Genomic DNA, 13400 nt, shown 5'->3' on the forward strand with positions numbered 1-13400 from the left:
ACTGTGTCCTAAGGTTATTTTTTTTTTAAGATATGATTCCTAAGAAAATCTACTTGTTATAAAAATGTACTTCCAGTTAAACCTTTTTATGATTACCAAACTCTTAAAACTGGAATTGCTATCTACACCTTAACCAGTGTATCAGGCAAATACTAAACAGACATTTTCCTCTCGGAACAATTTAGAATCTTATTCTTGGAGAAAAGCGAAGTATTTTAATTGTTGTCCCTTTTAGCATATTGCCAGAACTCAGTATCTGACAAGGGCAGTCTGCCTTACCAAAAAACCCAAAATTTCTTCATTTCTAACTTTTGAGGTTATTGTTTCTCACTCACACTTTGTGATTTCCCATACATAAAGTGGATATAAGGAATTCCACAGGGCTGTTATGAAAATTTGCATTAAAATTATGTTAAGTTCTCACAGTTTCATTGATTGAAAACCAATAATACAAAGAAAGCTTATTTTTTTCTGTAGCTAAACTCTATAAATTTCTGTGTTCTAATCTATTAATTTTAGAATGTCTTAGAAGTCATATACTATTTAATATGTAATAATTATTAGAAAAAACTTTTTTTAAACAAATACTGACCAAACGACTTGCTAGGATTTATTCTATAGTTTAATCAGTATTTCTCTCTAACCTTCAGCAAGGAGTCCATTAGTTCTTTGTCAATATTGGAATAAAACCTTCCAGTTAGAGCTTTGTTGAAAGTTCTTCAATCTTTCACATATAGGAAAAGGAATAAAAGCAGTGGAGAATATACAGTTTTCATTTATTTCATGTAAGTCATATACAAATAGATGGGGACAAGAAATGGAGCAGGGATAATATTTTATTAAAATAGTATTAGAAAGGCTTCACTTAAAACTAAAGAAATACATATTAATCATGGAAAAAATAGTCTTAAAATACATAATTCCATTAACATTTATTTGCACAGAGAAATTCTGTTGTTACTCAGCTCCTTGACAGGTATCTATGTTTTGTAGGGAGGTAAAAATAGACACTGTGAAGAATTTTCATGATGTAACTCGTCTTTAAATTAAATGTAGCTTTATGGTATTTTTATTATAATTAAATTTTTTTAATATTTTTTTTTACAAAAGTTTATTTTTACATCATTTTGTACATTTTTTTCCCATCACCAAGTCACCCGTGTGCCATTCACCATAATCCCGTACATATTATAATTTTTAATTTCCTAAGAGTAAAATCTGTAAATGAGTCTTCTCTGCTGTACTTCTGTGTTTGTATGGTTCAACTTTTTGAAAACTGGTAAGAGTCCACAATCCCAAGCCTGTGTGTCCTAAGCACAAGGAACTAACAAACTATGGTTTTTGCCTTCAAAATCTAGAAGAACCCGTTGCATTTCCCACTATGTATCTGCACCACACCTGATTACTTAGTAAATATTACTCCAGTGTAATTAACATTCTCAGCAACACTTCTGTTTTGTGTCCAATAAAGTCATTTAGCTAGAGTAGATCACATGTCAACTTAAATACTTAAAAATGAAAATTTCAAAAACTTGTACACTGAAGAAATAAAAAGGCACACTGAAGAATCTCCAAAGTACAAGTAACACATCAAATACAGGAGACTGAAATCAATAATTTAAATTTTCATTCTGATGTACTTTGATTTTGCTTTGAAACATTCTTTTAGAAAGTTTTTGTACCTTCTATTTCAAGTAAAGAGGTTTTTTTTTGTATTTTATCATGAAAAATAAATTAATGTGACTTGATCATCAACTAAATCTTTTTATGAGCTCAGCTTGTAAAATGTGTTCTTGTTTTATAGCAGTGTCTACTAAATGTTGTCTTTCTAGAATTGAGGTATGTAGTCTCTGGGGCCAGATAATAACATTTTGGATGTGTGATGCAAAAATTCATTAGTGAGACAATTCTTACCAACCAGAAACTATGTTAATAGGCATTGATTTGCCAGTCAGATGTTTTCCAGTTACCATCTCTGGGAAGAAAGATAAAAATATAGCCATTTCTAGAATTTTGTTGCTTTGCTCCTTTGTTCTCTATTTACTCTGTTCTATCTCCTCCAGACAATCTGTGACACTGGTTCTCAAAGTATATTACTCGTGGTTCCTGAGAAACCACCAAATGGATCTGTGCTTCTCTATCTATAGCTTTATTATCTCTCTGGTTGATGAGAGGTATTTATTGTAAGGAATTGGCTCACACAGTTATGAAGGTTTCAAGCCCCAAGATCTGTATTAAGCAGCCAATGTTGCAGTCCATATCCAAAAGCGACAGGCTCAGGACCCATAAAAGTAAGAAGAGACCCATGACCCAGATCATGACCCCTTATTTAGTCTTTTCAGGCTTTCAACTGATTAGCTAAGGTTCACCCACGTTGGGTAGGGCAATCTGCTTTACCCAGTCTAGCAATTCAAGTGTTAATCTCATCCAAAACACCCTTACAGACATACCCAGAATGTTTGAACAAAATATCTTGATACCCTGTAGCCTAAGCAAGTTGACACAAAGTTAACTATCACACAGGGTGACCACAGGGACATTTATAAGTATGAAAATATTTTTGGTTATCACCACTGGGTAGTGGTTGGTGGAGTGGTGGGAGCATAGATTGCTGCTGGCACCTAGAGGGTAGAGCCAGGGATTGTTGCTAAATAGCACACAACACAGAGAAGCCCCTACAACAATTTAACAAGCCCAAAATGTCAGTAGTACTGAGGATGACTAACCCCGTTACAAAAGCCTAAAAACAAGTTTTGTGATGGTTGCAAATGCTAAAAAACACAAACTTTAATTGGGGATTTTTGTCTTACTTATTGAAATTGGCCTTAAAGAATGTGAGATGTGTTAGCTCAGAATTAAACTGTATTATCTTTTGCCCCATCTTTTAAATGATAAAAGTATGTGATTGATTGATTAAAAGTTTAAACATACTGTGGTTGATTTATTAAAAGATTAAAAATATGTGATTGATTTATTAAAAGATTTATTAAGATTAAATGTGTACCAAGCAGCTACACATTTTAAAATCTATTCACATGTTTGTACCAAATAATTGTGTCTCCAACAAGGTCTGTGAAGTTTAAAATAATCATGTATTGCAGTTTGTGCAAATGTTCAATCTGGCCAGAAGGTGGCACCAGCGAACCCCATAAAAGTGTACGATATGCTCATCTCTGGCGTCACTAACTCACTACTTAGTGCTTAGCTTTACCTGGGTCTTGCTTTATAGAGTTGTAACAAGAATTTTCTGAAAATTCCATAGTAAGTACTGTAGTATTTTTATATCCCTTTTTGCTGAAGATGCTTCAATTTACATATAGATATAGTAGCAATTTTTTAATTATCACATTTATTGTGATTGTTACAACAGTATGATTTTAGTTCCAATCACTTTTGTTCTTCTAATAAGGTAGCAAATTCAGTTTTTGGTATTCTGCCTGGTCAAAAGGTAAGTACAGGAGTATTTGAGTAAATACTCCTTTGTTCCTTGCCTCTTGTTTCTTTTCTTCTGTTAGGTTGACCATACATTATTTTCTGAAATTTTTTTCAACTATGACTCAACAACTGACTTTCTTAGCTGATATTCTTCATTTCCTTCCTTCCTTCACTACCAAGTTCCATTCCAAGTTGAGCTTTCATCCTTTATAGAAGAGTTCTTTTGCCATCACCTCTTCTTGCCTTTCATTACAGAGCCAATACAGTCTGTCTCCTATCCTCCCCCCATCACAACATTTTTATTAATATTAGATTAGAACTCTGTACCTAATTATTAAATGTTTCCCTTAAAGTAATTTTACAGATCATATCATTAACCACCTTGGAAAATGAACCTACTTCCTCTCCAATAACTCTTCTATTATTGATACAATGTTGAAATTTTTCATTAAAACATTGTATCAAGATGTTGGAGATACCATCATCCCTTAAACTAGAAACCTTTGGTGACATTTCCTGTTGAAGTCTGAGGAAGACCAGTTAATGCTCTTGGAAGGATTCCCTCTGCACAGTCCAACCTGTACCTGTGTTACTTCCTCTGTGGGCAACTCTGGGCAACTCGGAGAAACTTGTGCAGGAAGAAAGCCCTGAGTGAGAATGAGGCCCTGAGCAGCTGCAGCTGTAGTTGTTAATTATTTGCTCTGTGTTATAACTGAGTTTCAGAAAGGACCATTTGTGTGAACTAAACAGGCCTTTGAGGAATGGGATCTTACAGATTAAGCTCTGCCATATTTTTCTGTAGCGGAAGTCATTGTACTGGCCCAACCCACATACATTAAATATCTAATTTTAAAAGCTTATTTTTGTTTTGGTCATTGGCATTTGTAGTAACTGCCTTACAGGGAGGAAAATCCAAAGAACCTATGGTGGTTCTTTATAAAATAAAGCCTATACATTTGCAAAAGGAAGGGGAAGAGTTTTAAAATACAGACCAAACATTTTAAAATGCAGACCAAAGATTCCAGTACAATGACACTAGTTTTTTTTAACAGGCCCATTTCTTCTTCCCAGTATTGTCCTTTCACATATGTACAATTTTTGGTGCTGTGAGTTCAGTGGGTCCTGTCTTCTCTTCCTACCACAGTATTTTAAAGTGGGGTTATGGAAGTAATATAAAGCAAAGTCTCCTGTTTGGTTGGTTGAAACACCTATTTCACAGTTAACTAATTGTGCAGATCTTTTAAACTGATGTCAAAATCCAGGGTTATACACATGCACAATGAACACTAGGGGGCATCATTCATTGCTGCAGGCTTCTAGACTTCACCTCCAAGCATGGTGGGTCCAGCCTCTCCTTATGCAGCTAGGAAATTATAGTAAACTAAACACATAGGCGGTGTAAAGAACAATGAAATAAAAAACAAATATTCTTTAGGTGACACAGCTATATGCATTTGTTAAAATTTGGAGAATTTTTCACTAAAAGATTTTGCTGTATGTAAATTATACATTAATGAAATAAAATGGTTAATACTACCTAAATAAAATATAGAAAAGTGCTTAATGAAAATAATTATCCTTATTAACCCTTACAAAAGTTAGAAGTAAAACACATCAGCCAGACATTTAGAGAATAGAGGAAGCCCATCAAACTAAAATGATCACTAGGCAAATTCACTGCAAAATCAGCAAAATTATTGTTTGTAATTCAAACAGGAGAAGTTATTTATGGCATATCTAGATAAAGGATCAGAAAGGTGGACTTTTTTCATATGAATTAACCAATTGTTTGGGTATTCTGTTCATCTCAGCCTTACCAGGGTTGTCAGTTCTAACGAGTTCTGGTTAGGATGGCAATACTCTGGGTATGGATGGCCTGTTTAAAGAGAACTGGGAATGTGACTAAAGTTTTTATGCCACGAATTGCTAGTGCACATGGAACCTCTGCACCATAATTGAGGCATGAGAATATTTGACTAGAGTGTGCATGTCTGTAACTACATTGATTGTGCCAAGTCAGTGTGGTCCATACACCCACTTGTAGCCATTCTGATCTGACTTTACAGTGAGCTGAAAACACACATGTTAAAGTGGGATTTGCAAATGGAAGTTTCAAGCACAAGTGTACTAATAATTGCTTCTGCTTTTGTGTCATGCTATGTTCCCTATCTCCCAAGAGTGCAGAAATGGAGGACCTGGGATTTAGAGTCACAAGTATAGCTCTGAAAAGTGTATGAAAGGTTTAATCCCTGACTAATAATTGCATTGTCATAAAAATCAAGATAAGGTTGAAACAGTCATACTGGAACTTAACCACAAAGCAAGTTGTGGAGATAACTTACTGATATGCAGAAACTTCCGGGACACCGCTACCATTGTTATTGTTATGAGTTGAAATTTGCTGAGCCAACTAAGTTTTGGAATTTTCCACACAAGGGGTCATCACACCATCTTCCCTTCAACATTTTCCTTAATTGCTCATGGTGCTAGGTCCAAATTAGCTAAGGATTTTTTGGTGAATACTTAAGTGTGCTGTGCAAAAAAGTAACTTTCTTTTCTAAGCTCAGGAACTTAACTCCTAGTCATCTCAAGCATTAAGAAAGAGAAATAAAAATCAGGACTCACAGACTGAAGTCAGGGTACTTCAGACTTCATCATTAATTGTAGCTCTCAGGGATTATCAAAAAAGATAAGTACTCTGATTTCAGTCACTTGAAACAAACTCAAAGTCAGATGCAGAAAGCAGACAGGTGGTTACCAGAGAGGCAGGGGGCTGGGCAATTGGTGAGACAGGTAAAGGGTGTCAGGTTGTGGGTGATGCTGATATAGTATGGAGAATTACGTGTTTATAATATCTGAAACATACACTGTTGTCAAAAAATGTTCTCTCCATAAAAATTCATTTAAGATAAAATTTTTAAATGAAAACTATTATAAAGGACTAGAATTGCCTAGAATTGTATATCTTGTATTACAAAAATTGATTTAATAAAAAAATTTAACTGAAAAATGTAAAATATTTACCATACATACAGTATCATATATTTTAAAGTATGTGCAGTGTTTATATTATACATTAAGACATTTTGCTTTTCAACAAGGTTTGGTTTTAGGACTTTTTTTTTTTTTAAGATTTTGCATACAGAACCGGGGTACAGGCCAGAGGTACAGGACCAGAGACAGAGTGGGGTGCAGAATAGATAGATTGACAAAGTGCACTGCTGAGGGGAGCAGCGGGCAGGTCAGGAGAGGTCTGCCGCGCCATGTGGGTCACCCCTGGGGTGGGCTCTAACTGCTGCTTCTAGCGTCACAGTGCTGTGCTTTGACCCATTGCGCCACCAGGGAGGGCCCGGTTTTAGGACTTTTAAGGCACTGTCAACGTTAAAATGGTCCTGTGATTTGGAAAAGTACACATTTTCATAGAACCCAATTATCATTAGACTGTGTTTAAGAAAAAACAGAGTTGTCTAACATTAGGGGAGTTAAATCTTAGTAAACAGCTTTTGAAATGCCCAGCTTTAGCAGGTACCATCTGAATAAGCATGTTCACATCAAGATTGCAGTTACTTGGAAAACCATAAAGATTATTAACAACTCAGAGGCTAATATGTAGAAAAGACAATGCTGAGTATAGTAAAATATGATGAAAACAAGTACACTTGTCCAACTCACAGGTGGCATCAAAGTCAGTTACCCTTTAGATGGAATGAATTCAGTTAAACTGCTCTCAAGTTCTAGGCTTTGTTTCTTTTTGCTGGAGGCACGGTCTTTTAGGCATGTCATTGTGAAATCTGCCCAACACCAATCAGCAGAAGAGAACTTCTGGTAGTGGAAATGGGCATAATATACCATGTTTCTCTTAAGAGATTTGAATAAGTAAAATAAACATGAGCCAATATAACATTTATTCTGTATTCATAGTACATATATTAATTCAAATTGAAATCCTTTCTACAGAGTATTATTTCTTTAATATTTGCATCTGATCCACAGTAATATACTACTAGTTTAATGAGAAATATCAAATGGAACTTTTACTTTCATAATAGCCCATCCACTTAACATTTTTACAAAGAACTACTGTAAATACGTAACATTATACAAGCTTTTTTCTGCACCTGTTCACAAATCAGAATATACTGTTTATTTATAAACTGATTGCTTTCAACCCTGTATTTAGATGATCATCTCTTCTCTTTAGACAAAATTCAATCACTCTCTTTATTTTCATGCTCTCTCTGGCACTCATGATGCCACATTACCTGTGGTTCTTTGCCTTAAACCTGTCCCAGTTTTCTGTTGCTGCTGCTCCCACAGTTGAGCTCTTAAAGGACAGGAAGCCTGTCCCCTTAACTCTGTTGTACAGAATCAAATTGAATTTAATCAGAACATCTAAATTTTGTGTAGCTTCTTTCAGTTAGATTTTTTTCAACTCAGGAGCATTACAAAAAATTCTTCTCAGAATTATACCATAAAATGTACTGAAGTTTTGAATTCTATTTTAAAAACTTAATATTACACAATAAAACATCATAGGAATCGAACTTAAAGAACACTAAAGCTTATCTGAGGATTTTTTAAAATGCAGAAATGGCAGGAAGAAAAGCCCCTGATACATTACATATCAGATGAGATTAAAAAGTGGATTTTTACATATTTGAATAAAGTTGCAATTTAAAAGGATCATTTCAAACAATGGGATTCCAAAGTATTTTTAAAATTCTGCTGTAAATCCCTAAAAAATGAATTATTAACTATAAAAATAAGGCAATTTGAAGTAAGAAATTTTTTTAAATTAACTCTGGTTTGCAGCAGAAGCCAGATTTACTGGTGCTGTCATGATCTGTATCTGTAAAAGCCTTTGCAGGAAGGCTATTCACATGTATCAGTGAAATGACAATCTCTCAGAACTAAATCAGTTTTTCTGACTCCACTAAGTAGTAGACCAATTAAGATCATCACAAACTTGTGCTGTCAAGTGGAATACCTTAAAAGAAAATTATGCAGATAGCTTTTCTGAAGAACTCCATTTGTGCCACATGCTTATTATTCTTCCAGGTGGAGGAGGTGGCAAGGAACATAATTTCTGTTTGAAAGTTCTTTTGTTTTCTGCTACCTTTACTTAAATGTTACCAGGTACTATTTTTAGTACCATATAAAGTACCTTGAGAAAATGTTACATGACTAGTGCTACAAAGAGGAGGATTTTAATATTCACTGTATTGTAAAGCAAAGTGAACAATACTTGACTGAAAAGAGGGGAAGATAATATACTAAAAAAAAAAAAAAAACAAGTATACCCAATTAGGTTTGGATAATTCTGAGTTCAAAAAGAAACTGAATCTCAATTAATAAATGGTCATTAAAAACAGTACGTTTAACACAGCAAATTTAAATGCAAATTAAAGTGTTGTTAAAATGCCCTTTAAGTGACTCTTTTTATAGTCAGATGGATGTCAAAATTGAATAGGAATCTATTATATTCACTTAATATCTTGCATATAAGGTCAAATTGCTTAAAATAAATACTATCATAATACAATTTATGAGAGACTTCTAAGTCATCTGACTCATTATTTCTGTAAAAACAAACAGTTTGGGTCAGAAGTTCACTTTAGTGGGATTTGGCCATGTAGCAGATACAATCGGATTGATATCAATTAATTTCTGAATTTCTTTTTTACTTTGGACTCCTTATTAACTCACCAGATAGTTTTAATAAAAAAGATTGAGAAGCCACTGAAGAATGGATGTAATCACAGAACACATTTTATCATAAAACAATCAGCCATAAAACACTCTGACCAAAAATATTATCTAAAACCAGTGAAGAAAAAGGTACAAATCTATGTCTAGTTAGATAAAAAGTTACTTTCCTAACAACTGTAGACAATTTATCACATATCTGTTTTTGAAACTTCCAAATATGCCTAAAGCTTTCAAAATATTTTCAGTAACTGTTAAGTGATATATTATTGCTAACTCACGAGGGATTACTAAAACCTACAATGCAAGTATATTAGCTTGAGACATCTTTGCAGTAAGTGAAGAAATTATTCTTCAAAACACTGTAAAATGCACCAACCTTAATCAGGTTTTAAAAATTGTCCACCTTTTAATATATTTGCTGGTAGCTGCCCAAGTCCGTTAGCACCACATATAGTGAATTTAAAAAAGTGTTTTTAAGGAGAATTGCTTAGCAGTATTTTTTTAAAAATTTGTAAAAACTATGTAATTAAAAGAAATTAATTTATTGGGTTATGTTTTGAAAGGTCCACTTTTCATCATGCTAAATACATTTTATGCTCTTCCCCCAAGTTAAGCACAAATATAGGATAATATGTGGGAAATACTTCTGCATTTCATTAAAGAATCCTGTTAATATCCATTACTCAGTTCAGATTAAGTTCTGTCAGAGGTTTCAAGATTTCTTTAAAGAAAGAACATTCTATAAGGCAAATTAAGCATATACTTTCTGTTAGTCCATTAAAAATGCAAGAACTCACCAGACCATTTAAATCATATGAAGTACATTATTTTCTCCAAGAATGTCCAAATACTCTTAAGCAAATAACGAGCAACTCGAGTGTAAGCTCTTCATTCTTTATCCACTTTCAGAGTAACACTGCCACTCAATTTAGACAATGGGCACTATACAATATGAGCCCTAACCTGAATGGTAAGGAAGTGTTATAAATGTTACAACCCCTTCACAGAAGATTTCACATTTGAAAACAATGTCAACCACTGATGAGAGCATTAATTTAAATAGCTAAATAAGTGAAAATAAGCCCTTGTTATATTCTTTTTTGTAAGGGAATGACTGAATTGAAAATACTGGTGTAAAAGTTAATTTTCAATACCCATTTTTTTAAATGGTGTTTTCCAGTACATAGGCACAGTGAAAGAATATTGACTTGAAATATAATGGACTTTAGCAATATCTTTTCATTTTCCTATTCAATCATGTACATGGCTTATTATTGGTCGATAATGAGTATTTTTACTAAATTATAATTCTCTGGAACTTTTACTGCTAAACTGGCTTTTAATCACTTCTCTGCTCAATGAAGAGCTGATGAAGTAACCCTATGATAAATGTAAGATGAGTCCTGTGTTATCTGTGATAGCTTATTACTTGGGAAGTTTACCTTCTCTTGGATGAGAAATAATATTCCACTCTTTCTGTTTTTGCTGTTGCTCTTTGCTTTTTGTTTTCAGCAGATGATCATGCAGAAATGGGTTTATAGTGGTCTGTTTAGGGCAGAAGAAACATAAAAGAGAAAATACACTCCCTTTTTCACATCTTTGCACTTGGTAATTATGTGCTTGTTTGAGGGAATTTCGTGAATGGCTTAGGAAGGAACTTGAGCAGGACAAGGGGAAAAAAACATTCATGTGTAGCTCAGATATGTATACTCTGCTGAAATTGGGCAAATAACATCTTTTTTGAGGTAAGACTGCTGCCTTGGGATGTAAAAACTAAACCACACATTCACAAAAATAGCTCACCTTATTCACTATTTTAAACAATGGAAAAGTATACCGTAAAAAAAAAAAAGTTTTAAACACTGAATACAACATTAACAATTACATACGTTGAACCATCAAAAGGAAGCCAGGCTTTGTGACATCAGAGGACATTATGGCATATTGTAAGTGCTCAATAAATACATCTTCATTCTGCAATCTTCACATGCCATTTTGGCAACTCTCTGAATGTCACTTTGTATTGCAATCCATGCTGCTTTCCTTCAGCCCAGAAGTAACTACATTTCAGTGGTAAGGAGGCTTTATGATCTTGGTATTCTTCGGCACTTCTAAGCTAGAATAGTACCTTTAAATTCAACTGATAAATCTCTCACTTGTCACTGAATAAGAAATGCCACAAATATGTAAAATAATTTATCATTAAGCTTATTTTTTCTCCCATGATCTAGAAATTAAGTCACTGTAGAAGATTGTTTATTTTATTGTCATCAGAGACCATTTCATTAACCAGCTGTTCTATAGACAACTGGATAGCATTTTTGACAAGAGAAGAAGCTGTTTCAATTAAGAGTGTTTCATATTGTTCTGAAGTTCTACCTTCAAAACCACTATCATTAGCAAAAACCCCTACTTGCTCATTTTCAATTGAAATTAAGAACTGCTTAGGGACATTTTTAGATTTCTTAACATCAAATTCACTTATTTCAGTGTCTGTAATAATAATAGCAATTGGTTCCATTCTTTTGCTTTCTTCTAGATTGGGTTTTTCTGCATTGATTTCATTTTCCTTAAAATCTGTCTCCTGGCTCAATTCAGTATCTTTTGGCTTACTTTCTTCACCTACTATCTCTCTACTTTCATGGTCTTCACAATTCAGTCCACTTTCTGGGAGACTGCTTCTTTCTTCTTTCTCAATTGGTTGATCTGGGACTTCAGGAGAGGGAAGAACATCAGAAGCCACTGGAGGCTGATGTTCTGCTTCTGAGATTTCAGGTGGGCTTGCTTGCTGGGGTTGAACACTTTGTGTTTCCTCAATTGTTTTAATCTCTTCTTCAAGGACTACAGTTTCTGTCTGAATAGCTGAAGGAACTGTGTCTATTCCAAGTTCTACTGAAATCACATTCTCTCCAGTTACGCTGTTGCTCACATTTGATTCACAGACCTCATCATCAACTTTCTGGGAGACAGAAACTTCATTTACAGGCTGGGTTAAGTTGGTATTTGTTGCCTGGTCAGCTAATTGGGTTGGAGGTTTTGTATCCAAACTCTCAGCCTCTCCCTGGACTTTGATGCTGTAGTCTGAGTCTTCTATAATTTTGGAATGGTCACTTCTTTTCTCCCCTTTTGAAAATTTTATGCAGGGAATCTTAAGTCTGGATTTTGCCTTTTTCTTAGAAAGATCTGTATCCTCAGCATTGATTTCAGGTTGTACGTTAGCCTCTAACGACTGTTGCTGCTTTGAATCGGACCTTTTCTTGCGAGTTACAAGACGTTTGATTGAGGCCCAGGCTCCCCCTGGGGGCTGTAGCTGATCAGAGGCTCCAGCTTCTGGGGTATGTTTCCTTGCTGCATCAGCAGCTTTAGAGTCCGCTTTGGGCTTCACTGCTTTGGCTGCTTTCTTCCTTCTCTTGAAGCAAAGCATTGATGCTTTTTTCTCTTGCTTTTTATCCTGAGGACTAACTTCTGTTACTTTCTTCTCATCTTTACTTTCTACTTGAATTTCAGAAGCTGTGGTCTCCATTTTTACCGTACTCTCTTTCATTCTCTATAAAACTATATTCTCTCTTCTTCGGCAGCCTTTTATGAGAAAATGGTGGACAAAAATATTATACTAAGTAAAATTTCTTCCAGATGTATCCATGCCTTTTGTCTTATTCCATACAGTTGTTTTAGGTGGTTTCTCCAGTGACACAAATGTTTAGTTTCTCTAGTACTTGTAATTTCTTTCTTTAATTTCTTCACAAAAGCCCTTTGCTGAATAGATTTTTTTGTTTTATTTAAAGATCAACCTGATGAGAGAAAAGAGTGGTACTTTATTTCACCATCAGCTTGTTGTTTTCTATAGACAATTCAGTTATGTAGGATTCTACCCGGCATATTTCCCATATAATAGTTTGGTGGAAATTTGAGGTTTATACTTAACTATAAAAAACGATGAAATTCTGCGTTTGCAACAACATGGATGGAGCTTCAGAGGATTTGCTGAGTAAAATAAGTCGGACGTAGAAAAGTTAAGTACCATATGATTTTACTCATATATTGACTATAAAGACACAAAGCAAATGAGCAAATTAACCCAAACAAAAACAAACCCCTAGATGCTGACAACAGAATGGAGGTTACCAGAATGGGAAAGGGGTGATAGGGTAGGAGGACTAAGGAGAGAGGGGGTCAATTAGATGGTAACTAGATATTTGGTGGTATTTTGGTGTTGCCTATATACTTGACAGTATGAAGGTGTACTCCTGAAATTT

At 34.5% G+C, this 13400-nt stretch overlaps 1 protein-coding gene across 1 annotated transcript; it reads right to left on the reverse strand.

Moving 5' to 3' along the window:
• Window positions 1-8798: 8798 nt before the first annotated feature.
• AKAP5 (A kinase (PRKA) anchor protein 5) lies at window positions 8799-12917 on the reverse strand. The gene has a single exon (XM_012724475.1). It carries the CDS (start codon window positions 12686-12688, stop codon window positions 11384-11386), a length of 1305 nt encoding a protein of 434 aa, XP_012579929.1. The 5' UTR covers window positions 12689-12917; the 3' UTR covers window positions 8799-11383.
• Window positions 12918-13400: the final 483 nt, after the last annotated feature.

This window comes from Condylura cristata, unplaced genomic scaffold (assembly GCF_000260355.1).
Source record: "Condylura cristata isolate star-nosed mole 26May11 unplaced genomic scaffold, ConCri1.0 scaffold00013, whole genome shotgun sequence".
NCBI classification, from domain to species: domain Eukaryota; kingdom Metazoa; phylum Chordata; class Mammalia; order Eulipotyphla; family Talpidae; genus Condylura; species Condylura cristata.

Excerpts from the sequence above, each read along its gene's own strand:
- AKAP5 (XM_012724475.1), bottom strand. The coding sequence starts at position 12,688 with ATGAAAGAGAGTACGGTAAAAATGGAGACCACAGCTTCTGAAATTCAA.